General features: G+C 42.4%; 1 protein-coding gene across 2 annotated transcripts in view; it reads left to right on the forward strand.

Moving 5' to 3' along the window:
- AMN (amnion associated transmembrane protein) overlaps positions 1-27,480 on the forward strand; it is a 71,038-nt gene that overhangs the window by 7,827 nt on the left and 35,731 nt on the right. For both annotated transcript variants that reach the window (XM_072116227.1, XM_072116228.1), the window contains exons 2-5: positions 1,973-2,094; positions 4,136-4,180; positions 18,180-18,264; positions 22,878-23,113. In XM_072116227.1, the coding sequence (XP_071972328.1) occupies positions 1,973-2,094; positions 4,136-4,180; positions 18,180-18,264; positions 22,878-23,113 (488 nt within the window). The remainder of the gene's footprint in view (positions 1-1,972; positions 2,095-4,135; positions 4,181-18,179; positions 18,265-22,877; positions 23,114-27,480) is intronic.

Here is a 27,480-nt window from a genome sequence, read left to right on the forward strand (position 1 = left end):
CAGAAAAATGACAGCTTGAGAAAGAAAGTGATAAGAACTCTGAAACTTGAACAAAAAAAAAATCTTTCTCTCTTATCCCTTATTTCTAACTCATTGGGGCACATTTACTTACCCATTCCTTGGAGTTCACAGAAAGTACATTGTCCGACGATCATACACTGTGCTGAGATTCACTAAGATTGTGCGCCCGATATATCCTGCATGTGTCGCTCTCCACTCAGGTCCGCCTTCTTCTTCCCGGTGCATGTATTTGAATCTTAAATCTCGTGCTCAGTCCGAATCAGTCGGAACGTCCGACGGCACGCATGAAAGCCAGTGCAGTCGCACCAAGTACTGATCACATGCGACATAATCCTAGCGCAGGCAAGTGTTAAATACCTGTCAAAGCTGTGCAAATCCCAAAAATGGCGAAAGCTAGCAGCACAACCCTTAGTAAATAAGCCCCATTGTTCGCTAGCTCTTTATATTAGTTTAGTGTTGTTGTTTACAAACTTTAAGGCATAACTATGTAGACAGTATGGTATTTGGGTACAATGTGGCAAGCCATTCTCTATTTCCCGTCTTACAAAAATAGGATGATCAGTTTGGAATATTTTGTTGTAAGGTGCTGGACAACTTCTGCAACAAGGTCCATCAGGTTCCAAAGAAGAAAGTTGCTGCGGAAGCTGAGTACAGGACCTTAGTAATCTTCTGAGTGGGTCAGGTGATGAGAAGAAACACATCCATTGTCTTTCCAGCTCTTGTAAATCAGTTATTATTGATGGTCACTGTAGTAAGTCACATTCAATTGCCGGATATCAATGATGAGGATTCATACTTTGATCTCAACATGATCCATTGGCGGGTCTCTCATAATCCAGTGAACACAACCACAGCCATAAATATGATATGAGATTTTTTTAGTAGCAACATGCGTGTGGTGTGTGATATTGTTAGTCATCACTATTAATGTTAACACACACATGTTGTTATTATTGAACTGAATTGCAAACACATCATCAGAATGTGACCTCCGGCTGCGTTCACACGCTACGTTTGAATTCCGGAATGCAATTCACGAACATTTGGGAGGAGCAGTGGGGGGGATTTCTGCCGATTGCATCTGGGTTTACATTAAAATGTTTGCGATGAGGGATGTGCAACACATGTACACTCCTCCCCACTGTGCTTGAATTGCGTTCCTAACTGTAAATGTAACTTCCCCTTATGGCAAATTTAATAGTGTTCTGTTGTTTCCATAGAGATCACTGTTATGCCCCAAAGTAGCCACCAATAGTCACAGTGCTTGCCCCATATAGCCATTAGTCACAGCGCTCCTAGTAGTCAGTCTTTTCCCCCAAGAGTCACAGTACTTGCCCCCAGTAGTCACAGTGCTGAGCCCAGTAGGCAGGGCCTTGGTACAATACACTTCAGTAGCAAGTTTTCATGCCAGTGGAGGACATTGGCCTTGCTTTTTCTACAACCTCTCACACCCCCTTTTTGTAAAGTGGCTATGGTGGGTGAAAAGATTTTTTGGAAAACAGAGTAAATAACAGTGCATCTTTTTCTATGCAAACTACTGAATGTAGTCTCCAATCCATGAAGCTACTGCCCTGTGTGTGCTACTGTACCCATCAGTTCTTTATAGGTGTCAATTCATCTCCTTCTGGCTCAGAAGCCCTTATATAGGAACCTCACAGACTGATGTGTTTGTATTTGGTCCTCGATATCACTATATGCTTGACCACACATTTTCTTCATAGTTTAGACAGTTGAAAAAAGACACTTGTCCATCAAGTTCAACCAAGAAAGGGAAGGGATTGGATGAGGAAGGGATTGAGGGGAGACAATTCTATATAACATAACCATCAATGTTATTTAGGTGTAAAAAGGCATCTAGACCCTTCTTGAAGCTCTCTGCTGTCCCTGCTGTGACCAGCGCCTGAGGCAGGCTATTCCACAGATTGACAGTTCTCTTCTTATAATTTTATAGTTGTTATAACAGAAGCCACATATAAACTCTGGATTCCTAATACAAACTTTGAGAATGCCTCCAACTGGAATGAGCAAAGAGTTCCCTGCTCCGGGGATACTGCAATGTTTCTACGAGACAAGGTATTTATTACGGCTGAAACTAATTTTCTCCTATGAAAATGTTACATTAGGTACCCGTGTGACATCTTATTTACCTTGATGATACTCAGAAAAGAAAAACAAACAGAGACAAGGTAGCGCTACCTAGCTCAAGACTATCTTCAGATAAGAAGGTAGTGTTAATAAAATATGTTAATACTAAACATATAAACATATAAAAATTAGACATAGAACTGTCCCAAGTAGCTTGATTAATGATAAATAACCCCCATTGAGTTTATGTTTGCAATATTGAATTAAATTTTAAATTAAATTCCAAACGCTTCTGGAATTTCTCCTCCCTCTCTCCTCCTCCCTGAATACAGATGTGTTTAGACCTAAATGCCTGTGTCTGGTAAGAAGAGGCGCTTGAAATGCATTTGGTTCTGAGCAAGTGGTCTTAGGCTGCGTTCACATTATGCACTTGCGTTGCTTTTTTTTAAACACATAGCAAACACATTGGGGAAAATAGACATCAAAATACATCTGCATTTTTACCATCATAAATACTATATTAATAGTATTACATAATATAATATTAACAGTGTTTTATGATGAGTTTTTCCTGATGCATTTGGTGTGCCTTTCAAAATGCAATGAAAACGCATTCTGTAAATGAGACCTAAGAGTATACATGTAATATTTCCATAAAGCAGTAGCTGGGGCCCCAGAATCAATTTCTCTAATTTCTCTGGTGGGCCCCAGTTCGTCCCCCAGTTCTCACACCAGTAGTCAGTCAGTGACACAGACATTAGTGGCATCTAGTACCTTACAGGTGACAATCTGACCCAACAGTAAGAGGACTTTATTACCACCAGATGTCTTCAGCTCCATGCAGCACACCTATGTTCAGCACATCACTGCACTGTACCACAGTCACTTACAGTATAATGTCACATATATAAAACATACACTGTGTGGTCCTCCTAATGTATTATAATATATATACTATATTCTCCCTGAATAAATAATTATAGAGTACACCCTTATATACAGTCTTATATACAGCCCTTAATTAAATTAAATACAGCCTCTCAATTTTAATTATATACAGAACCCCATATGCAGTCCCCCCACCTGCAATTAAAATCTGTCCACTATAGATAGGACCCCCATTTTAATTATATACAGTATACCATAGAAACTTCCCAGTTGAAATATATACAGTACCTCATAACGGCCCTCCCCATAAATGCCCACCTACTTATTTAAGATTTGGCTTCATATATAACCCCCCATCCAGTTAAGTTATATAGAGTACCAAACAGTTCATCCCCCCAGTCCAATAAATATAGACCCCTGCATCCCCATTTTAATCTGGGGAATCATATTAAGTCCCCCCAGGATTTAGTAATATAATGAGCCCCATAAGCCCCCTCCCCAATATATATAGCCTCCAAATTATGTGGGCACTTTAAAAATAATAAAACAGATTCTCACCTTCTCCTACGCTGCATTCTAGGTGCAACCCTGTCAGCTCCTTCTTCTCTCTACCGGCTTTTCTGAATGGCCGTGCTACTGTGAAGGGATGTGTTAGTCTGCGCTGCTCAGTTGCTCTGGAGGACACAGGCGGCATGATGTCATCACATGTCCGTTGTGCTATGCGTTTCTCTACTACTTTCCTCCATGTCTTGCAGACACAGAGGCAAGTGAGAGTAGTGGTACAGTACGGATTTGCCAGTGCCATATCTGTACTTCAGGTGGATGATTCGGGCAGCTGCCTGAATCACCCACTTTACCCACAGCTGTAATGCCGCCCCTTTCAGGGCCCTGCATCTGCTGCCTGAGGTGGGATTTTCACTTTTAGGTATAGTACCTGTATAGAACCTACATGTAGTAATACTGACTGCAGGTAATCACAGCCATGAATCGTCTCTTTTGTAAATTTTGGTGGATTTCTTCTGACATTTGGTTATGAGTCTCAGCATGGAACCTCAGCATGGAGAGTTTTGACATCTGTTATACCATATATCCTTATTTTGTACTGTCAGCTAATAAAATATGATATGTGCTCTCTCTATAGGGAGTCTCCGTCTATGTTAAGTCGACCCATGCGCTGACCAATCTGGTAAGAAATTTACATACTACTGTACAATCAATTGGCCATTATAGAATTCTATAATTTATACCATTCCATTCAGATCCTTTTCATTATGAAATTTAATAATTCCAAATACAGCACCCCACCTGTGCACAGGTTGTGTATGGTATCACAATGTGAGCCTGTGGGAATGGGTGCTTAAGTTGGTCCGATCCCATGGACAGCACACATTATACAAAATGGGAGATCTTGGAGTATTCAGAAATAGGATGCAAGGACTGTGGACTCTATGGGCAGGACCAGGAGGGATTTTGGCGGGGTGGAATATATTTTTGAAATGGCTTTTTCCTGATAATCCGCCCGTTCTACTACAGATACTGGCACAGGAGGACAAAACGATGATGTGAGTAATAGTAGTCTGCAATCATCAATCTAAGAAATAAATAGCTGGCATACTGGTTTCCATGAAGTTTTATAAACCATAACTAGGTATCTACTGTTGGGAAAGCTGGGAGACAACCAGTTTTTTAATCTACTTGTATACCTTATATACCATATTTTTCTCTATTACATTTCCATTGTATACTCAAAGACACTTACCCAGCATTCAAATTACAAATCACCCCATTCAGGTGGTTACAATCTTAAATAAAGTGATGGTTAACACTTTATCTGCCATAGATATTATTTTTCTGTCTGAGCTGTTTACTGGTGGATCCAATGGAGGAGCCATTTGTAGATGTGGAACTTTTTTTATCTGTTAAATCTATCCAATACCACAAAGAATGCTCTTTATTTCCTTGTGTTGTAGGGAATTCCCTAGGATCCTTAAACTGTTCTGATTAAAGTGAAAACTCTTTGGTTTTACATATATCATGCAGAGGGAGGTGAAACAACATGAACAAAGAGGTGATGAACTCCAAAGAGTGGAAAATCCCTCTACAAAATAGAAAAATAAAGAACCAAAACTATTAAATGAAAGACAGACACAACACAGCTGTTCTCCGAGTGAAGTTGGTGAAGTTGGCTTTGTTAATGTTAGAATAAAAAGACAAAAAGTAATCTGTTTACGGCAGAATTTTGTCATCATTTTTGCCACTGAACTGTCTAAGCTGCATTGTGCCACATTTGCCAATATGTTTCTAGACATTTTTATGACTAGTACAGCAATAGGGCCAGACCCCATCAAAAAAAAGTGTGCAAATCTAACTACTGCCCCTGATCCCAGATTTTGGGGCCTGTCGGTGAATAGACCAGTGCAGAGTAAGACTACATGGTTGTATTCTGCGCCGGATAAATCATGCTGCATAATGTATCTGGAGTAGTTTATGACTACCCGATATGTGTCGCATGAAAGTCGACGCGATTGTGCCAAAATCTGATTGCGTGCGGCAAAAACCCCAGTTAATGAGGCGCAAAAAGGAAAAAGTCGGGAAACCCTACGAAAATGCGGTCCGTGGACCCTTATTAAATGTGCCCTGATGTGTCACACCCCCGCTTTAGTTGTTTAGGTCTCAGAAAATACTTATCTAATCTCCCACACTGTGTTATTTTCACCCCAGTATTCCTGCTAGGCCTGGAATTTCCCAGATGAAGGAAGCAAACAGTTCTGTGGAGTTATACTATTGTACTGTATCTATTTCTTCCATGCCTTTTCTGTGAAGATCATCCTGCATGCATAAGGCGCATGACAAGATGCTACCATACAGGTCACCACAGGTCTGAGCTTGGCTTCCTCTCATATATCTGTCACTGTAGACCGTCACTCATCCCAGGTGATTCCAATGACTCCTCCTGTAACACACAACTACTTCATCACTACACACAGCTGCAGAGGAGAGATCTGCTGCGGGGGAACAGAGTGTGGTGACTACCTGGTGATATTATTACCTATTATTCTTTTATTAAGCAACAACAAGAGGAGATTCTGGGAAGCTAATATGAGGGGGAGCTGCTTTAGGGCTAATATGAAGGGGAGCTGCTGGGGGGCTAATATAAGGTGGAGCTGCTGTGATGGGGCATAAAATAGGGGGTGCTGTTGGGGGAATAACATGAGGTGTAGCTGGTGAGTGGGGTACAATATTAGAGGGGGCAGAATATGAGGAGGAACTGCTGGGGGGGGTGCAGAATATGGGAGGAGCTATTGGGAGATTCATAATATGAGGATAAGCTGCTTTGGGGGAGGGGCACAACATGACGGAAAGCTGGGGGGCACAGAATGGGACAGGTTACAATGTGACTGGGAGCTGGGGGCTACACAATGTGAGGGGGAGATGGGGGACACTAAGGGTGGAATTATACTGTGTTTGGGGTTAGGGGCGTAGCTTAGGGCAAAGAAGTTTTCTAAAAGTTGATATGAATCCACTATTTTGTCATATGGGTAACGCCGACCTAGTAAATAGGATAGTCTTTCAGATAGAAAACCAAAAGAGCCCACATATGCAGTCTCATATCGCCCTCAAAAAATAAATAGTAGCAAGACCAAAAAACAAAGAGCTTAAAGAATAATAGATTCGTCAAAGAAATAAGACAAGTAAAGGGAAGATGGACCCAAATGCACCTAGGTAACAACACAACTCCGGAGGTACCATCCGGTGTATATAACTGTCAATAGTGCAGGTCACACTTACCCAGAGGCATGGTAAAGGTAGGCAAAGAGGCGGTCAGAGGGGAGGCCAGGAGATACACCCCGACGCGCGTTTCGCACTGATGCTTCGTCAGGAGGTCGTACTTGTCTTATTTCTTTGACGAACTATGTATATTAACAAACACATTGTTTGGCAGTTTTTGGGGCACATGGAGGAGGGGGGGTCATAGGTACTCTGTGGTCATCCCATATACCACCTGGGACAACTTGGTTCCCCTTATGTTTATACTTCTAGACATATTCACTGGAAGTTGTATACTTGTATCATTATTTGTATGTAAATAAAGCACATCTATTATTCTTTAAGCTCTTTGTTTTTTGGTCTTGCTACTAGTCTTTCAGATAGCATAGTCTTTCAGATATGTTGCAACTATGCCTGGAGCACCCCCAGTTGGATACAGATGTGCCCCAGGTGGCAGAGTATAAATGCCCTAATCAGTACCAAGAAGCTGTTGTACAGAATGATGCAGCGCATGAAATACTTTGCTGTTCATTGTTTCTCCTATGTATCACGGTGGGGAAGAAACTGCTGTCCTATAGTAGACCTTATAAGACGGAGGCCATACTGTATAGGTGTAATATTAGGTCGCCTCAAATAGAGGACTGTAAGGTAGGTGATGTTTCCCCCTTTGTGTAGTTCTCACTGCTGATGCTGAGGGTAATAAAAATGAATTTTCAAGGTACAAGTTGCCATGGAAACGTATTGCTTTTGTCAGCAGCCATCAGTGATTGCAGACAAGTCTGTGGTATGGATGAGTTAATGAGGGATGTTTCATGTATCTATGTCCCCAGTCCAACTCATTACAGTGTGAGGTAAGTGGGTGTGAGACTGACAGGCTGGCTAAATGTCAATAAACTTACTGACCCCAGGAAGCCACATTTTTAATTGTTGTATTTCATGCTTTAGTTAACTGGATTATCTATCTGTCTGTCTGTCTGTCTGTCTGTCTATCTATCTATCTAACTGTAGGAAAGAGGCAGCACTTCAGGGTACGTGGAAACGGGTGAGGCTTTATTCCATGTGCAACGTTTCGGCGTTGAGACACGCCTTTTTCAAGCATGAGAAAGGCGTGTCTCAACGCCGAAACGTTGCACATGGAATAAAGCCTCACCCGTTTCCACGTACCCTGGAGTGCTGCCTCTTTCCTACAGTTATCTAAACGGACCCTGGCCAGGGGACCTACGGCTGCTGCACCCTAACTTACCTGTGCTGCTTTGGACTCTCCTTTTATCTATCTATCTATCTATCTATCTATCTATCTATCTATCTATCTATCTATCTATCGTAAGTGACTGAATCCAGGAGGATTGAGGGTCATAAACTGCAACAAAAGAATAAGTCACCCTTGCAAACTCAAAATGGGGTCCCGTCCCCTTAGAGTTCTGGTCAGTATACTTGACCATTCTATTTTTTTAAGCCTAGATTATTTTCAATACTTAAAGGGGTTGTCCACTTTCAGCAAATAATTGATATTGTTTGTTTAAGGAAAAGTTATCCAATTTGCCAATATACTTTCTACATCAATTCCTCAGGGTTTTCTAGATCTCCGCTTGACGTCAATCTATGTTTAGTTCAGTGATTGGAATCTGTCCATGTGATGTGATGGACATGCAGGTGCATGAGCCGTTATTAGCACACAACCCCTGTGGCTCTCTGTGATAATAACGGCTCGTGCACCTGCCTGTGCATCACATCACATGGACAGATTTCTATTCACTGGAGTAAACACAAACACGCCCTATAGAAAGACAGCAAGCAGAGATCTAGAAAACCCTGAGGAATTGATACTGACAGTAGATTGGAAAATTGTAGAACTTTTCATTACACAAACATTATCAAATATATGCTGAAAGTGGACAACCCCTTTCACCCCTTAACGCTCTGCGCCGTAGCTCTACGGCGCAGAGGTACAGGGAATGTATGAAGAGTCCTCTTTGTTGCATATTGCAGCAAACCCCCACCGCTAATAACCGCGGTCGGTGCTTGCACCGGTCGCGGCTATTAACCCTTTTGTTGCCGCCGGCAAAGTCGCCGGCGGCATTTAAAAGACATCATCAGGGGCCGGCGATCAGTTGCCTTGGTAGCCTCGGGTCTTCGTTTGACCAGAGGCTATCTGGCATCTGCAGATTCGTTACAATGAGCCAGTGGCTTCGCGGTACATGGCATGTTAAAATAAATAACATTACGGGAAAGTAAAATTTGTTACGCACAAAATAAGCCCTCACACAGGTCTGTACACGTAAAAATGAAAAAGTTATGGATTTTTGAAGGTGGAGAGCGAGAAATGAGCGAAAAAACCCTGCGTCGTTAAGGGGTTAATATATGGGAGAGTTGTGAATTTTGGATTTGATACATTAAAAATCTTGGCTGCCTGCAGCCACCAATAGAGGGAGCTTATTGTGTATGAATTTTACAGACCGAATGCTTCAGAGGAGGTTGTATACATAGAACAAACACTGAGATGCCCGTCCAAAGCTGCACTGCAAAGTGGTCTTTTCTTGCTTTATATATAAGTAGTGAGTTAGAAAGAGGCAGGGTCCAATGTCATGACTTGCAGGGGATGACATTTTTTTTTCCTCAGCCCCCTCACAAAGTGGGATCTCTAGCAGAGATATGTATACTACATGGGGGCTTTATATTAAGGCTATGTTGTTATTGAGATGATAGGATATAGGAACTGCACTGATCAGCCTCTTTCTCGTCCCTAGTTGATCATAGACTCTCTTCAATCTCCAACTAGTGACTAACATAGGCAAATGTTCTTGGGAATAACCGGATCTATGCAGACTACAGGGATGCTCAGTGTATTGTGTATGTGCCTTATGTCTCATGTACATTGTAGTCTGGCCATGACCCATGTGACATCAGACCCTTCCCTTCACTCATTCATCTCCTCTAATCTATCACATTCTGAATATAAAACTGAGCGGAGATGTGGGGAAGGTGATAAAGAAATTATATGACTGCAGAATCTATATATACAATTGTCCAGTGACTTACTGTCAAATGGTCACCATAAAGTCACATGATCATCATCAACTAAATCAAATATATCCATATTTGTACTAATGGAACCAGAATAAGCATTGTTTTAAACATGAACAGCATGCAATAGGACAGTATACATATACTACTATACACTAGCACTATATACTATATTTAATACTGGTATCTTTCAAAGAATTTTCTCACTTTACCTGTACAGACACAATGTAAAATGAATTATGTCAGAGGGCTGGGGCGTGGAGAGAGCGGGGTTGTGCGTGGAGAGCCGCTTGGACGCCATCAGCCTGGAAACCTCTGGAATTTTTCAAAGCTATTATTTTGGCAATAAAAACGCAGAATTATACGTCCGGCCGGGATTCAGTAAGGCAGTTCCTCCGACGTCCACCAGGTGTCGCTGCTTTGCTGAAGACCATCGGAATGCACTGAAGTTCACCGTCCTATCGTGGGTGAAGGTAAGCGCATGTCGAGCCGTAAAATACGGCAGTTTTTCCGAATGCGTCGGGTTTTTTTTTACGGGCACGCCCCCGATTTCCGTCGCATGCACGCCGGCCCCGTTGCGACACAATCTGATCGCGTGCGCCAAAATCCTGGGGCAATTCAGGGAAAATCGGCGCAAATCTGAAATATTCGGTTAACACGTCCGGAAAACGCGAATCGGGCCCTTAGTAAATGACCCCCCATTTAGTAGCCTATTTAGGACACTCTACTGCCAGTATTCTGGTTGTAGATGCCCTTTATGTCCCACATAAGAAACTATTACAATAAAAACCATAAAGCCACACAACAACAAAAACATTTGACTGTAACCAACAATGTATCTTAGAAAGATTTGCTCTATTGACAGAATTTTTAAACACAAATGCACATTGCTATGATTGGAGGGAAAAATCCCTGCAGTCATCCACCACCAAAGCCTCATCTCAGCTATAAAGCATGACATACAGAATACTATGGTTAGGGCTGCTTTACTGTTGTGATCCATAGAGCATAACTAAACTTTTAACAAAATTGTATAAATGAATAGTGCAGGAGATAACAGCAAATTTTGTAAAATACTTTATTAAAGAAATACCATATATACTTGAGTATAAGCCTAGTTTTTCAGCACACAAAAAATGTGCTGAAAACCCAATCTCGACTTATACTCGAGTAAAAAAAATATAGGTTTTACCAGGTTTTTGTGGTAAAATTAGGGACCTCGGCTTATACTTGGGTCGGCTTATACACGAGTAAATACGGTATATTCCTGTGTTCTTCTTTTCTTTTGATTTGTTTTCAGTAATTTAGCAGTTTGGGTAAATCAGCTTTCTGATCCACTGAGAGCTGAGACATAAAGGACCCTGGTAAAGTATCCAATGACTTAGCTTTTTACAGAAAAATCCCAGGATAGTTAGATCTCTGTAGAGAGCTGGGAAATAGTCTCTTGGTATGGAAAATAGTTAAGGATCCTATCTTATGGCTCAGATTTTCAAATACACTCCTCACTACATAAGAAAGAAGCAGAAAAATGCAGAGAAGCTATTTTACCTAATGAAGTAGATCACAAAGTTTAGTATTATCACCAGAATCAAAATATTTTACAGAGGAAGACTGTTGTCCATGGTCTAAGGCTAAACAATGGGGCAGATTTACTTACCCGGCCCATTCGCGATCCAACAGCGCGTTCTGTGCGGTGGATTCGGGTCTTCACTAAGGCAGTTCCTCCAACGTCCACGAGGTGTCGCTGCTGCGCTGAAGTTCCCCGAGGCCCGCCGGAATGCACCATCTTATACCTGGTAAAGGTAAGTGCGTGTCCCGCAACACTTTTTTTTTTAAATGCAGCTGTTTTTCGAATCTGTCGGGTTATCGTTCGGCCACGCCCCCGATTTCCGTCACGTGCATGCCGGCGCCAATGCGCCACAATCCAATCGCGTGCGCCAAAAACCCGGGGCAATACAGGGAAAATCGGCGCAAATCGGAAATATTCGGGTAACACGTCGGGAAAACGCGAATCAGGCCCTTAGTAAATGACCCCCATTGTGTCTCAGGTTCTGCCAGTCTCTAGATGGAAAACACTATTTTTGCTGCGCCAGATCTATCACTGTGATGATGAATTCTGGTGAAGACTGTCGGTTCCTACCTTATAGCTACTTTCAATTGGTCTAAACTGATTTCCTGCAAGCCACACCCCTTTATCACAAGGCCACACCCATCTCGGAAGGTCACGCCCCTTAATCGCACAAGGCGAGAAAGTGCCAATAAACGGTCTAAAAGCCTTGATAACTGTGGTGCAAGGCATTTTTGACAGTGTTTTGGGCACAAAACCAGAATGGTGGTGCAAGTGTGTTAGTAATTCCCCCCCCCCTCCCTAAATGACCTGAAGCATGCAAGTAACAAAAATGATTAAAAAGCTGCTGATTTGTATTTTGGAAGGGTTATACTCTGATACATTGCTGATATATTTCCAGTGTGTAAACTGGATAGAACCATTCCTCATCCCTCCTCCCGCTTGAAGTATAGTTTTACTGCACAAAGCGGGTCAGGGAGCCGTGTGGAGTCATATGACATTCAGGGGAGGGCAGTTTAAAGAACCCAGGGACAATACCAGTAAGTATCTTAAATACTTTAACAAGTTGTCTGGGACAATCAGCTGCATCCCACCACTGTGTGTGGGGCCTCACTGATCATAGGGGGCTACAAGCAATAGCTTGGTTTTCTTTATGGTCAAATCCGCCCCTAGACACAACTGTAACAAACCGTCATCTGATAGAGGTAGGTAGAGCTTTAACTCTTGACGCTGCCAACTGTTACAGGACTGGCCTTGGCTTTTCCATGGCAATAATTGGATCCATCAAAAACCGATATTTTGGAATTCCCAGTTTGTGATTTGAAATGTAGAGAAATTTATAGAAGCCTCTGGAAATGAGAAAAGGATTACTGATAACGAAAGGAGGAAGCTGGTTTGTTCTGCATGGCAGACATGAGCTCAGGGGCTACATGTGATCTGATTAAGTTACAGTCAAGGAATTTCTTTATTAAAAAGCTTGGGTAGTTTCCGCAGTGGTTACATGAGGTTATTGATGCGCTTCATTCTATATCAACCTGAACAAAAAAAAAAGCAGAAAAGTGTGCCACCTACTGGGCAAAAGTGAAATTCCTAGAATCTGTCTTGTCACTAGATCCAGAACTTATTGACCCACATTTATCAAAACTAGTGCAGTCTGTACTATGTGCAGTTTGCCTGTGGAGTGTGCAGCGTGCACCAGATGCATCAAAACTGCTGCACGGTCTTCATGCATCTGGGGCGCTGGAAGTGTTCAACGTTGGTTTTTCCAAGCACTTTCGACATACATCAAATTTGTGGCGCAGACAGAGTTGAGGTGCGCGTCAGTAATGTGATGCAAACACCGACTAAGCACTAAGGGGAACATTAAGCATAGTCTGTTAGACTGTTTTGAGCGTTTTTTGCAGAAAAATCTGGCGCATCTATTTTCTGGCACACGGCAAAGTTCGGCACTTAGTGGTTTTGAGTCCCTGCACCTTATCTGACATAGTGAGTGCCTCCTAGACAGATGTTTGCACGGGATCTATCACAAATTTGCGCCTTTTAGGCGCAAAAATGCACCTACTCTGAGCAGGTGCACCTCCAAAAAAAAACACATCACAATGAGTTTTTTGTGCAGAGATGAAGCCCTGAACGTTCTGTCACATTTTCTCAGTCTCCTTTCATTATTGCTCACAAATGAGATCTAACAATTGCGCTAATTTAGGCGCAAATGAATCGGACATGCGACAATTCCAAAGTGCATTTACTAAGGCAGAACTAGATCCATCATAGATCAGGAGCCAAAAAGAAGAGCAAACCAGGCGCAAAAATAGGCGAACCTGAGACCCACTATGATTAATGTCCCCCGAAGCCCTGAACGTTCTGTCACCTTTTCTCAGTCTCCTTTCATTATTGCTCACAAATGAGATCTAACAATTTAAGACAAATTTGGCGCAAATTTAGGCGCAAATGAATCGGACATGAGACAATTCCAAAAGGCATTTACTAAGGCAGAACTAGATCCATCATAGATCTCAAGCCAAAAAAAAGAACAAACCAGGCGCAAAAATAGGAGAACCTGAGACCCACTATGATTAATGTTCCCCTGTAACTCACCTTTAGGTGCACATTTTTTCTGTCTTGTCGGACACAGTGCAGCCGGGATACAAAACTGGTGAAGACACTTTATAAATACATGGGCAAGTAGTTTGCACATTTGTTTAAGTGCAAAGTTAGAAAGCTGGCGCAATCGCTTTAATAAATGTGGTTGTGATGAAAAAAATATCTCTCTTCTAACTTATATTTATCAATGGGTTACTTCTGCAGTCATTTCCCTCCCAGTGCAGATAACCAAAGGCAAGTTCAACAGATGTTATCTGGTTCAGACGTTTAGGTGGTCGCTTTAAAACTTGAACTGAATCGGAGCCCCTCTTTTCTGGGGTTACCTGCATTCAGTTACTTGCAGTGCAGTCCTCAAACACTGTATACTAAATCTTAGTTGCTGTATGATGTTCCTGGTTCTATTGCATGTGTCATATACTGGAATTGGTGCACTGTGTATGAACATCATACAGCGGCTAAGGTATGGCACATAGTGATAAAGGATTGATCTATATGTTTTATATATGATTCGAAAATAATAAAAAATAGTCTAAAATTATGAAAAAAAAATCATCAGGGTACATGTAGGATTGGGGCAAATAAGAAAAAAAATAACTGGTGGGAGATTAAAACCTACTTAACAGATTTGCCAACACAAGACACAAGAAAAGTTGGGTGACAGACCCTACTCTATTAGTACTTTTAACTACAGGCAATCCCCGGGTTACATACAAGATAGGGTCTGTAGGTTTGTTCTTAAGTTGAATTTGTATGTAAGTCGGACCTCTATATTTTATCATTGTAATCCCAGCCAGAACTTTTTTGGTCTCTGTGACAATTGGATTTTAAAAATGTTGGGTTGTCATAAGAATCAGGATTAACACTCAGGCTTCATTACAGACACCTGTGATAACTGTTACAGCTGTTTATTGTAGCCTAGGACTAAAGTACAATAAATTACCAATATCCAGTGGTCCGTTTGTAACTAGGGGAAGTATGTAAGTCGAGTGTTCTTAAGTAGGGGACCACCTGTATATGCAAGACTGTGCACTACTGTGTTGTGATACAAATCATTTATAGTCCCAACAATGACATCAGTGTTATAGTGTTATGGCTATTGACAAGCCCTGGGTGAAAGAAGAATACAATAAGTATAAGCCTGGAGATATAGAGAACCATTTATACATATACATGTACAGAATAATGCATGATTATATCTATCCAACCTGATTTGACATTAACAGTACATATCCAAACATATGAATATGTACATATGGTTCTCTATATCTCCATGCTTATACTTATTGGGGCACATTTACTAAGGGCTTTGCGCCAGTTTTCTGATGGACTTTGCACATTCTTTCTAGTGGAAACTGCTTGCACAGATTTATCATGCAAAGTGTGTCGCACGCCCTATGTTAAAGGTGCACCACAAAAGAGTTGGTGAACTCTGGTAGGCCAGTGCTGGAAGCGTCAGATTCATGATTTCTGGTGCGCGTTCTTAAAAGGGTTTTCCCACAAAGGCAAGTTAGGCCCTATCCAGTGCTGAGAGCCCCACAGATCACAAGAACAAGGGTTCCGACCAGCCCCTCGTCGCTCCTCAGACTAATGGAGCAGATGGCTGTGCATGACCATTCTGCTACATTAATCTCTATGGAGTTGATGGAGATCGCCGAGCGTCGTGCCTGAAGCTTTTGCCTAACTTGCTTTTGTTTGAAAGCCCTTTCAATGAATCTGGGGTACCGAGTATTATACACGGGCAGAACATTTTTAGTTTCTACATTATTAGTAAATGCGTCCCATTGTATTTCTTTTTTGTTCTGTCACCTAGTGTTTGACGAAGGCACAGTGGGCCATCTATAACACTCACTGATTTAATTGTTGTCACAATACAGACGGTCCCCGACTTTAAGATATCCAACTTACAGGTGACCCATAGTTACAGACGGACCTTTCTGCCCACTATGATCTTTTTTTCTGGAGTTACAATTATAAAATATACCATTTCCAACTTACATACAAATTCACCAAAACTAAAGAACCTTTCTTGTACTTAACCCAGGGACTGTCTGTAAAGCATTTACATCTCTAGACTAGAGCGCACAGAATTTATGGAAGTTCTGACTGTACAATAATTCCTAGAAACTTTAACTAGTAAGCAGCAGGGGATGACTTGTACAAAGACAATTACATGAGTTTTAGAACTGGAGTTGGAAGTTGTCATCAGTCGGGCCCTCTGACTATATGGAATAGCTCTATGTAGATGATACCTTTCTAAGTGGGGGAAGTGAAGGTGAAAAGGAAAGGAAGTTCCAGAAAAAGAAACAGGAGGGCAGTCGTTTAGGGGAATCATAAGGAAGTGCTGCCTGTGTTCAAGGAATAGGAAGCAGATTCGGTAAATGAGGTCATTGGGTAATATTGCTGCATTTTCCCATGAACTTATTACTAATCACTGTAGACCTTTCCCATGCTTGTCACAGATACCAAATAGAGGAATGGGTGCTCTTTATCCTGGTATGCTGACAAGGAATACTCCCACTGTCTTTGGGTGTTGGCACTGGGAGCTCTATGTGTGTCAGCAGTAGGTGACTACTTCCTGGGGTGTCAGTGGCGGGTGGTGTACATGCTGGGGTGCTTTTTATTTTCATGCGATGACAGTGAAAGTCCTCAATCACGGGGTTCCACTAGTGGGTGCTCTATTATCAGGTGCTTTCTATCCTAGAATACAATGGTAGTGGCCAGGCTCTGGCTTTAAGTGTCAGCCTCCTGAGGTGCCAGTAATGGGTGCTCTATTCAGGGGTGCATAGGCACTCCCTTTCCTGAGGTAAAATGGCTGTGAGATATGATGGCTTTGAAGGTTCTGGAATTGGTCATATCTCAGGTGTTAATAATATCCAAGAAGCTGTGACCTGTCTACTCTAATTATGTAAACCTAGCATTGGATATAAGGTTTACCTCAGGGGAATTCCACTTATTTCAATAGCCTCTGGTGACAATATTTTTTACTATCCATTGACATATTCTCTATCTTTCTATCTATCTATCTATCTATCTATCTATCTATCTATCTACCTACCTACCTATCTCAAAGCTATCTATCTATCTATCTATCTATCTATCTATCTATCTATCTATCTATCTATATATATATATCCAAGAAAAAAATGAGACTGCACTCCAAGGTGAATGTGAAAAAACAGATGGGAGCTTTATTAGCCCAAGTGCACTTCTTCTGGTGTGTCAAGACCAGGATATTGGGGTTTGCACCCACAAAGTTATTTGGCAATCTTGGTGCTGCTGGACTTTTCAAATCTAATTTATATTTCTGCATCTATAAATCTATTTATCATCTATCTATAAATCTATATCTTCTTTTATATCTATCTTCTATCATCAATCTACCTATCATCTATACCTATAAAATTCTCCTACAGCCCCATATTACAGATTCCTTTCCATTCTACTGCTTGTAATCTACAAAGTGTTATTATTGTGCAGGGCTAAAGAGAGCCTGTTACTGACTGTGACTGTTCATAAAATTGTTTTATTTTGGGTCCCCACTTTTAGTTTTGCCCAGGACCCCACTTTGTCTAGGCGCAATGCCAAGGTAAACACATTACTGTTTTTTTTTAAACAATTAAAGGGGTTGTCCACTTTCAGCAAATAATTGATATGCTTTGTGTAATGGAAAGTTCTATAATTTTTATATACTTTCTGTATAAATTCCTCATGGTTTTCTAGATCTCTTCTTGCTGTCCTGCTATAGAAAGCTTTTATGTTTACTTCCGGTGGATAGAAATCTGTCCATGGTCATGTGATGGACAGGCAGGTGCAGGAAGAGTTATTATCACACGGCTCTGATTACTGTCTGTGATAATAACACCTTGTGCACCCATGTGACACTACAACACCATGGACAGATTTCTATCCACTGGAAGTAAACATAGTAGCATCTTATAGCAGGACAGCAAGCAGAGATGTAGAAAACCATGAGGAATTAATACAGAAAGTATATTCAAAAATTTTACAACTTTTAATTACACAAACCATATCAATTATTTGCTGAAAGCAGACAACCCCTTTAAGACAACAGATGCATAAAATACATAACACATATTTATCACAGCACAGAGTTCCTGTTGTTACCCCATGTATGAAGCCATCATCTGCAACTATTATTAGTATCTGGTAACGGCCAGCGTTTGCATTGATATATGTTGATGTAACTTTATGGTTCTGTGTCTAGTACTTGCCCCTAGATGGAGAGTTTATTCTGCCACATGGTTCCGGCTTTTTGGCTGCTTCCAGAGATGATCCAGAATGTAATCAAGGTGAGATAAAGAATCTTCTGATTTCTTGGAGAAACAATTGATAATGTTTGATAGATGTAATGTAATGTATCGTGATGCCCCCTTGTGGACAGCCCGAGCAGTACATAACAAGGTTCTACTGAGTACCTCACCTTTCAACAAAGAAATCAGTATTCTAGTTTGTGCTTGAGGGGTAGCTGTGTTTCTGGTCATCATCCTTACCTCCCAATTTATGTGACAAGAAAAACGGGACTAAAAAACACTTTGCCCTAAACACTCCTCTACAAGTATTCCCACATGGCATGTGCAACACCCTCGCCGATGCAATGGCGAGGGAGTGTTTGCGAATACGTCCCACTTGCATGTATCCACATTACACTACATGGGCCTGATAGGACATGGGGGATATTGCAGTGGTGAATCCTGCCTGGCAAGGCAGAGGTTAAGTATTTTGTATGATGCAAGATGCTATTGTCCAATGATATGTGTTACATCCTGTGCTCTGTAAGCTGAGATGTGATTGGAGGAGCAGCCACCACCTGACCAAAGGGAGGTAATAAAACCCCCTGGCCAGGAATGTTCTGGAGAGTTAGTGAGAGAAGTCTCTCCCAGATGAGAAGAGGAGAAGATCTTGTAGACTTAGAGTGAGTGAGTGAGTAATCTCAGTCTGGCCCATACCAGAGCAGGAAGAGCCTAGCCCCTGCCTCTGAAGAGTGGAGCATTAGACTAGAGTTAGTGTAGTGAGGAAAAGGGGTATCATCTTACCTTTAAAGGTGATACCTGAAGCCCTACAGGACAAGCTGAAGCTTCCTACCAGGACACAGCTGCCTCCCAGCCTGCCCTCTACATCCAGGCTGGTGAACTATCTCCTGAGGCTCCCTCCAACTCACATCTCAGCACTCCATCTACCTGTTAAAGGCACGTTGCTGCGGTTCCTGCCGGTTCAAATAAAGAACTGTAAGTTGTTTCCTTCAACTTCTGTCTCCGTCTGGTCCCTGCTAATACGGCTGCCTTCATCACCGGCACCCTGTCCATCACCCAGAGACTCACACTCGGGACATTAAGGGGTTGCCCCAGGGAGATCCGCTATAGCAGCCTCTCCCTCATCATTTCTTGCCAACACCACCCTGCTGGAGACCTGCCAGGCTGTAGGACAGCCCTCCGGTTCCCCCGTACCAAGCACCGTGACAATAGCGTGCTTAGGCCGCAACCGCCAGCCACTCCGGTACCGCGGGCCCCGGCTGTCTCCAGGCCTCACCTCAAGGGCTATTCCCCGGTGGGGGATGTTGCACATGGGACCTACTTAAATGGGTTGTTCACCTAAAGCACATTCCAAAAAACAATTGATCTTGCCTGTGAAAAGTTATACGATTTTCAAATATACATTTTGTATCAACTCTTCACGGTTTCCAAAATCTCTGCTTGCTGTCATGCAGCAGGAAGCTTCATCGTTTACTTCCTATAAAGAAACATTGGTCCATGCTTATGAGATGTCACACAGGTGCACGGTTCTTTATAACACAATGGGGGTCATTTACTAAGGGCCCGATTCGCGTTTTCCCGACGTGTTACCCGAATATTTCCGATTTGCGCCGCTTGTACATGAATTGCCCCGGGTTTTTGGCGCACGCGATCGGATTGTGGCGCATTGGGGCCGGCATGCGCGCGACAGAAATGGGGGGGGCGTGGCCGAACGAAAACCCGACGTATTCGGAAAAACCGCCGCATTTAAAAACCGAAAATGTGTCGCTTGGGGAGCGCTCACCTTCACCTTCTATGGGATGGTGCATTCCGGGGCGTTAAGATTATTTTCGGCGCTGCAGCGCCACCTGGTGGACGGCGGAGGAACTACCATCTTAAATCCCAGCCGGACCCGAATCCTGTGCAGAGAACGCGCCGCTGGATCGCGAATGGGCCGGGTAAGTAAATGTGCCCCAATGTGTAATAAAAGCTGTGTGATGCTAACGAGCCATACAGCTGTGTGACATCACATGACCACGGACCGGTGTTAATCTTCAGGAAGTAAACATAGAAGCTTCCTATAGAAATACAGCAAGCAACAATTTAGAAAACCGTGAGGAATTAATACAGAAGGTACATTGTAAAATTGTATAACTTTTCATTACACAAACAATATTAATTATTTGCTGTAATTTGTTTAAAGAGGACAACCAATTTAAATGTCCCCCACCCTGTATAAGCCCCACATAGTAGAATGTCTCCTTTCTGTGGATGTTTTTTTTTAATTATGTCATTTTTATTGAACTTTTTTACAAGTAACACATACACTCACTGGCCACTTTATTAGGTACACCATGCTAGTAACGGGTTGGACCCCCTTTTGCCTTCAGAACTGCCTCAATTCTTCGTGGCATAGATCCAACAAGGTGCTGGAAGCATTCCTCAGAGATTTTGCTTCATATTGACATGATGGCATCACACAGTTGCCGCAGATTTGTCGGCTGCACATCCATGATGCGAATCTCCCGTTCCACCACATCCCAAAGATGCTCTATTGGATTGAGATCTGGTGACTGTGGAGGCCATTTGAGTACAGTGAACTCATTGTCATGTTCAAGAAACCAGTCTGAGATGATTCCAGCTTTATGACATGGCGCATTATCCTGCTGAAAGTAGCCATCAGATGTTGGGTACATTGTGGTCATAAAGGGATGGACATGGTCAGCAACAATACTCAGGTAGGCTGTGGTGTTGCAACGATGCTCAATTGGTACCAAGGGGCCCAAAGAGTGCCAAGAAAATATTCCCCACACCATGACACCACCACCACCAGCCTGAACCGTCGATACAAGGCAGGGTGGATCCATGCTTTCATGTTGTTGACGCCAAATTCTGACCCTACCATCCGAATGTCGCAGCAGAAATCGAGACTCATCAGTCCAGGCAACATTTTTCCAATCTTCTACTGTCCTATTTCGATGAGCTTGTGCAAATTGTAGCCTCAGTTTCCTGTTCTTAGCTGAAAGGAGTGGCACCCGGTGTGGTCTTCTGCTGCTGTAGCCCGTCTGCCTCAAAGTTTGACGTACTGTGCGTTCAGAGATGCTCTTCTGCCTACCTTGGTTGTAACGGGTGGCGATTTGAGTCACTGTTGCCTTTCTATCAGCTCAAACCAGTCTGCCCATTCTCCTCTGACCTCTGGCATCAACAAGGCATTTCCGCACACAGAACTGCCGCTCACTGGATGTTTTTTCTTTTTCGGACCATTCTCTGGAAACCCTAGAGATAGTTGTGCGTGAAAATCCCAATAGATCAGCAGTTTCTGAAATACTCAGACCAGCCCTTCTGGCACCAACAACCATGCCACGTTCAAAGGAACTCAAATCACCTTTCTTCCCCATACTGATTTGAACTGCAGGAGATTGTCTTGACCATGTCTACATGCCTAAATGCACTGAGTTGCCGCCATGTGATTGGCTGATTAGAATTTAAGTGTTAATGAGCAGTTGGACAGGTGTACCTAATAAAGTGGCCAGTGAGTGTATAACGGAAATTCGGCACAATGGGACAACAGACAATAAGTCACACAGCCTTCTGGCAGCCCATACAGACTGTACAGTGGCAATACAAACCGGACAAAGCCAGTGGGCGCACTTCATATTTAAAAAAAAAGTTTCTTATATATGGAGTTCGGGTTGCTAACAGCATCTAACAAGTATGTAAAACTTTGTCTAATTGATAACAACGCCCCAGAGGGCAACCCCGAACAATCGAACCACGAGCCCCGTATGGCCTTGAACTTCTTAACGGCTTTCTGCTTCGGGTAAACCTCATATTCCAGCCGTATGATATTGTTCATTCTGTTTTTATATTGGCATATGGAGGGAGATGTTCTTCTAAACCAGTAAAGTGAGATCTCTTTATGGGTATGGTATAAAGCCCTTTGTATAGCTAGGGTCATAGGACCAGACGCCCAAAAGGCAGACCTTAGGGCTATCCAGCAGCCGTAAGTCTCTAGCTCTCCACAGTCCCATAACATGTGGAGTAAGTGAGCACCCCCCTGTCCACATGTAGGGCAATTAGAATCGGCTCTTATGCCCCATCTATACAGTATGGTCGGTGTTTTATAAACTCTATAAATTAGGAACAACTGTGATACCCTCTGCGTTTCACTGGGGGACAGTGAAGGAACCAATTCCTGCATATCTCTCCACTGATCATCTTCTGTGGGGCTCACGTCCACCTCCCACTTGGCCTTTGAACCATATGGGAACAATATGCTTAAACATAATGACCTGCTTACCTTTGATCCCTCACTTACAGTGCTCTTTTGTTTATTCCCCTCTCTGCCACTTAACATGCCCTACCTTTGTGCACCCCTCTTTCCTCCTCACATTGTGCCCCCCTCTTACTTGTGGCAGTCCAGCTATGCACAGCTGTGAAGTTGGCAGGCGCGGTCATCACATCATGGTTACTGACCTCTAATGCACACAGTAATGGCAGAGTCTCAACAGTCATACAGGAAGCCAATGGTTGCATTCAACTCTATCTGCATCCAGAGACTGTCCTAACAGATCCAGGATGGTATAATTGTATGATCTGTAATCTTCAGCTCTGGCAGTGGGTGTGATATATATGCTGAACAGGTGTCTGACTATGGATCTCATTACATTTAGGAACATCTGTAAACTTTAACGATGCAGATCGGCATCAATGGCTGGATCCAACTCTGTGGAGTTCTGCCTTGTCCCCTGAAGACCTTGAAATAGGGAGATTCCTCTTTTCTGTGGATGTAGAAAATATTCCGTGTCACAATGATGATGTTATTTTTTCACCTGAAACCTCTTTCCGGGTGCAACTCAAGGAAACCGAATCAGCCAATCAGCTGAGGAGTATTTCTGTGCTGGGAAAGGTAATTTCATTCAACTTTTATTTACATTTTAAGGAAAGATTATTTATTTATTTTCGGTGATCACAGCTCCATCTGTCAATGAAAATTACTTGAATTGTAGATTGAATCAATCTAATTTTTCCTGGGGAAAAAGTCTGTGATTTCTAGAATATCTTTATGTCACAAATTAATTCAAGTCCCCCAAGAAGGCTGGTCACTCTCTAAATACAAATGCAAGTGAGGAAAGGATAATGCAGAGAATCTCCATGGGTAATCGATTCAACGCTGCAGCTGGAATAGCTCAGCAGTTCTGCACTAAAGAGGGTAAGAATCTGTGCCATCATCCAGTGTCTTGACATTAGCAGAATCAAAAGGCTAGACCTTTACAGAGGAGAATTTTGTGCGGACAGAGGATAAGTGGTCTGCAGTTAATTTTCGTGATGAAAGTAAGTTTAATTTATCTGGATCTAATGGGAAACTTGTTTACCAACAAACCAGGGAAAGACCAAACCCAAAGTGTGTAAAAAAGTCAGTGAAAGGTGGGGGCGGTTGTGTCAAGGTTTGGGAAATGTTTTCTGCAGCAATTTTCAAACAGGACAATTCCCCCTGTCACACAGCAAAACAGGTAAAACAATTCCTTGAAACATAAAACAATGAAACAATGAAATGGCCAGCGCAGAGTACTGATTTAAACCCGATAGAAAACCTTTGAAAATCCTTGGTGACAAAGTTATGGCTAAGAAACAGTCACAGTCACAACAGTCACTGTGGAAGATACTGGAAGAAGAGTAAATCAAAATCCCACCAGAGCAGTGTGAGAGACTAGTGATGTCCTTCCTGTGACTGCTGTTGTGCAGAAGTCATTCACAGCAAAGTTCCTACTGATTGGTGACTGGTGTAACCTTCAGAAAATGTCATTATAATATTTCTTTGTCATTGCTGTTCTCTAATTAGGATCATCACTTATGTTTTGCAAAAATAGAAGTTTTATGCCGATATACTTTGGTAATTTTGAAAAATTGTGTGTTGGTGGCATGGTGTATCCCTTACAAAAATCCATCAATCCATAGAGATAACATTATTTTTGAAAAAAGTTATTCTACATTGTTCTCTAATTTTGATCTCCAATGTATAAATATATCTCCATGGTTACAGTATACACTCATACTTTTAGTACAGTGTACAATCTGTTTCAGAGAGATATGTCCGCATAGAAGGTCTGTGTCATTTGTATGTCACATGTTTTTACAAATCCACCAAAAATAGCGGAAGACTATCAAATTATGTCATTTACCCACCCTTAGTGGGTCACATCTTAAATAGCATCTGATCCGCAAATATATACCGCAAGTGGATGACACCTGTATGGCACCTGTGTGGCATCAGTATTTTTCATGTTCCCATAGACTTCTGTAGCAAGGCAAGTCCGACAAGCGCAGGCAGATATAGGGTAAATGTCGCCTATGCCAGATATTAACAATGCTGTCAATTTCTAAATATATCCTATATATACATATATATATATATATATATATATATATATATATACCCATGATGTAGTGGTGAAGACTGCTTTAGAGCACTATACTGTTTTACGTCTTTGACAATGTGGTAAATAATTACCGCAGCATTTATGACACTCTAAAACTGTTCCTCCCAAAAATGAAATCCTTCAAGCAGCGACTTATTTGAAAAAAAGAAAAGGTTATGGCTTGTAGAACTCAAGGGAAAAAAAGGAAAAATTGGATGAGTCCTGACCAAGGCCAAAAGTGACTGCTTCATGTAAGGATTAAGAGACCACCTTGAAATCTCTTGAACACAGGATTTCAGTGTTTTCTAGATCATTATTTCACCTGTAATCCAAAAATGTGATGAGGCAGCATTTGGTAGGGATAAAGGTGGCAATATAAAGTGCAAAGTTTTAGCTCTTCTATAGAGCCATTATCAAGCATAGATGAGCTGAAACATTGCACTTTATATTGCGGTGGGTGAATAAAGACCACCTTTAGGCCCCTTCTCACTTGCGTTTTTCATGCACGTGTTCTGCGGGTGCTTTTGTGCTTGCATTGCACTCTGACCCATTGTAATGACTGGTCTTTTTCAGACATTCATTTATTTTAACGCACGTTTAAATCTCAGCATGCTTTACTTTTGCAAGTCACGCGAGTGAAAAATACGCCATACAAGTCTATGGAGATGCATCAAAAACGCATTGCACTCTGAGTCACTTGCAAGTCCAATGCGTTTTTCACTGATCAATTGCCATAGAAAAGATAGAGCTCAGTCCTGAGTCTTTTTCACACGCTGCACTTGAAAAACACATTGAGATTGCATTGAAAATGCATTGAAAACGCACGTGAAAAACTGAGACGCTGAACAAACTCTGACTGAAAACTGATTGGATTGAACTTCGATGCAAAATGTCAGTTTTTCACTGACCAAACCCTGATCGCACCCTGATCAGACTCTGACGTGATCTGCAACGCAAGTGTGGAAGGGGTCTTATACTTAGTGGTGTGCTTTTTTCAAGGGGACCAAGGCTCTGCACAGGGAAGCTTGGCCAAACACCTGGGAACCTCAGAAAAGGATGGAAACACCACGGAAATGGACAGGAAACAGCAGGGGCAGCATGCATGGATGCCTCTGAGGCTGCTTAATCACACCATTATGCAAAAATTATGGGCAACAGCATGGCCATGACAAAGTGACCGAATGAGGCTAGATAGCATCTAAAACATGAAATAATTGACCCTGACACTCTAGGGGACGGCATGCAGTGGCAGCGGCAGCAGTGGCAGGCTAGAGAGTCTCATGGCGACATACCCTAAATGGACTCAGGTTTCACCAAAGGAGGTGAAATGATTTCCTATGTGAACAAAAGGTTGACGGTATATTTAGTCGATAACACAGCATGGTGGCGACATAGTGACCAAGTTCCATAACGTATCTGGTGAAACACCCGAAAAATGAGCCTGACACAGCTCTTTTGATAAGGGGACAACATGTCGAGGCAGCCATGGAGACGACTTCCATGATTAAGAGCGACAGTATGGGGCATTCATATTGCGCTGCTATGATTGCAACTTCAGGTCTCCAGCATGGCGGCGACAGATGGGCCGAGTTGAGAGTTGAAATGAGACATTGGTGGACGCTGTGGAGGATCGTGGAGGCAAAATGGACAGGAAACAGCAGGGGCAGTATGCATGGATGCCTCTGAGGCTGCCTAATCTTGGGATGGAGCTGGCGGTCCACTGCCAGGCGAGATTTCGCCTGTCCAAGCCCCTGTCTCTCGGCTCCTCCCCACCCAAAATGGGCCTGGGGGCCAGAAACGTTTACTTTGAAAAAATTATAATTTTCAAAGCAGGCCGGGTCGTTTGAATATTTCACCTAGGAATAATGGAATAGCATAGTGGTTCTATTTTTAATTGTTTTTACGGAAATGGTTCCATGATTAAGAGTGACAGTATGGGGCATCCATATTGCGCTGCTATGATTGCAACTTCAGGTCTCCAGCATGGCGGCGACAGATGGGTCGAGTTCCACAATTTATCTGGTGAAACACCTGAAAATTCTGCCTGACACAGCTCGTTTGATAAGGGGACGATGTATGGAGGCAGTGAACTAGTAGTAGATTAAAGGTGCTGCAGTTAAAACTATGTTAGTTGGATCTTGAGATGGAGCTGGCGCTCCGCTGCCAGGCGAGCTTTCGCCAATCCAAGCCCCTGTCTCTAGGCTACTAACCAAACAGCACTTCTAAGAACCTTTTGTATAAGATCAAGTGTAGTAGCGTTCTTATAAGTTTGGGATATGGCGGGTGAGGGGAATGTAAACAGATGCGCAAGAAACGCTGAAATAATATCGGTAAATGATAAAAGTTTGCCAGTATATTTTGTGGCTTACACAGCAGGGTGGCGACAAAGTTAACAAGTTTGATGTGGAATCCATGAAAACAACCCAAAATTCTGCCTGACACAGTTCGTTTGATAAGGAGACCATGTATGGAGGCAGCTATATGGACGACTTTTGGAGGCAGCTAAGGCGATGACGTGTGGAGGTAGCAATGGAGACAACGTGTGGAGCCAGCTAAAAAGACGACATGTGGAGGCTGCTATGGAGACAATTTAATTTGGATAGTGCCTGTATGTGGCAGTCCAAAAAAGTTTTCAAACCAGAGGAGCAGGTAGGTGGTCCTCCAGAAAAATGAAATAGATTGAGTGCCTGTATGTGGCACTCCCAAAAATTGCTTAAAACAGAGGACCGGGTAGGTTGCCCTCCAGAAAAATTAAATACATAGAGTACTATAGCTAGAGCCAGTTGGCCCTGGCAAAAAATAGCCAGTTTCCTATGCTTTAGTGTACAAAGAGGAGGAGAAGGAGGACATTGAGGAG

Source organism: Engystomops pustulosus, chromosome 7 (assembly GCF_040894005.1).
Source record: "Engystomops pustulosus chromosome 7, aEngPut4.maternal, whole genome shotgun sequence".
Classification (NCBI taxonomy): domain Eukaryota; kingdom Metazoa; phylum Chordata; class Amphibia; order Anura; family Leptodactylidae; genus Engystomops; species Engystomops pustulosus.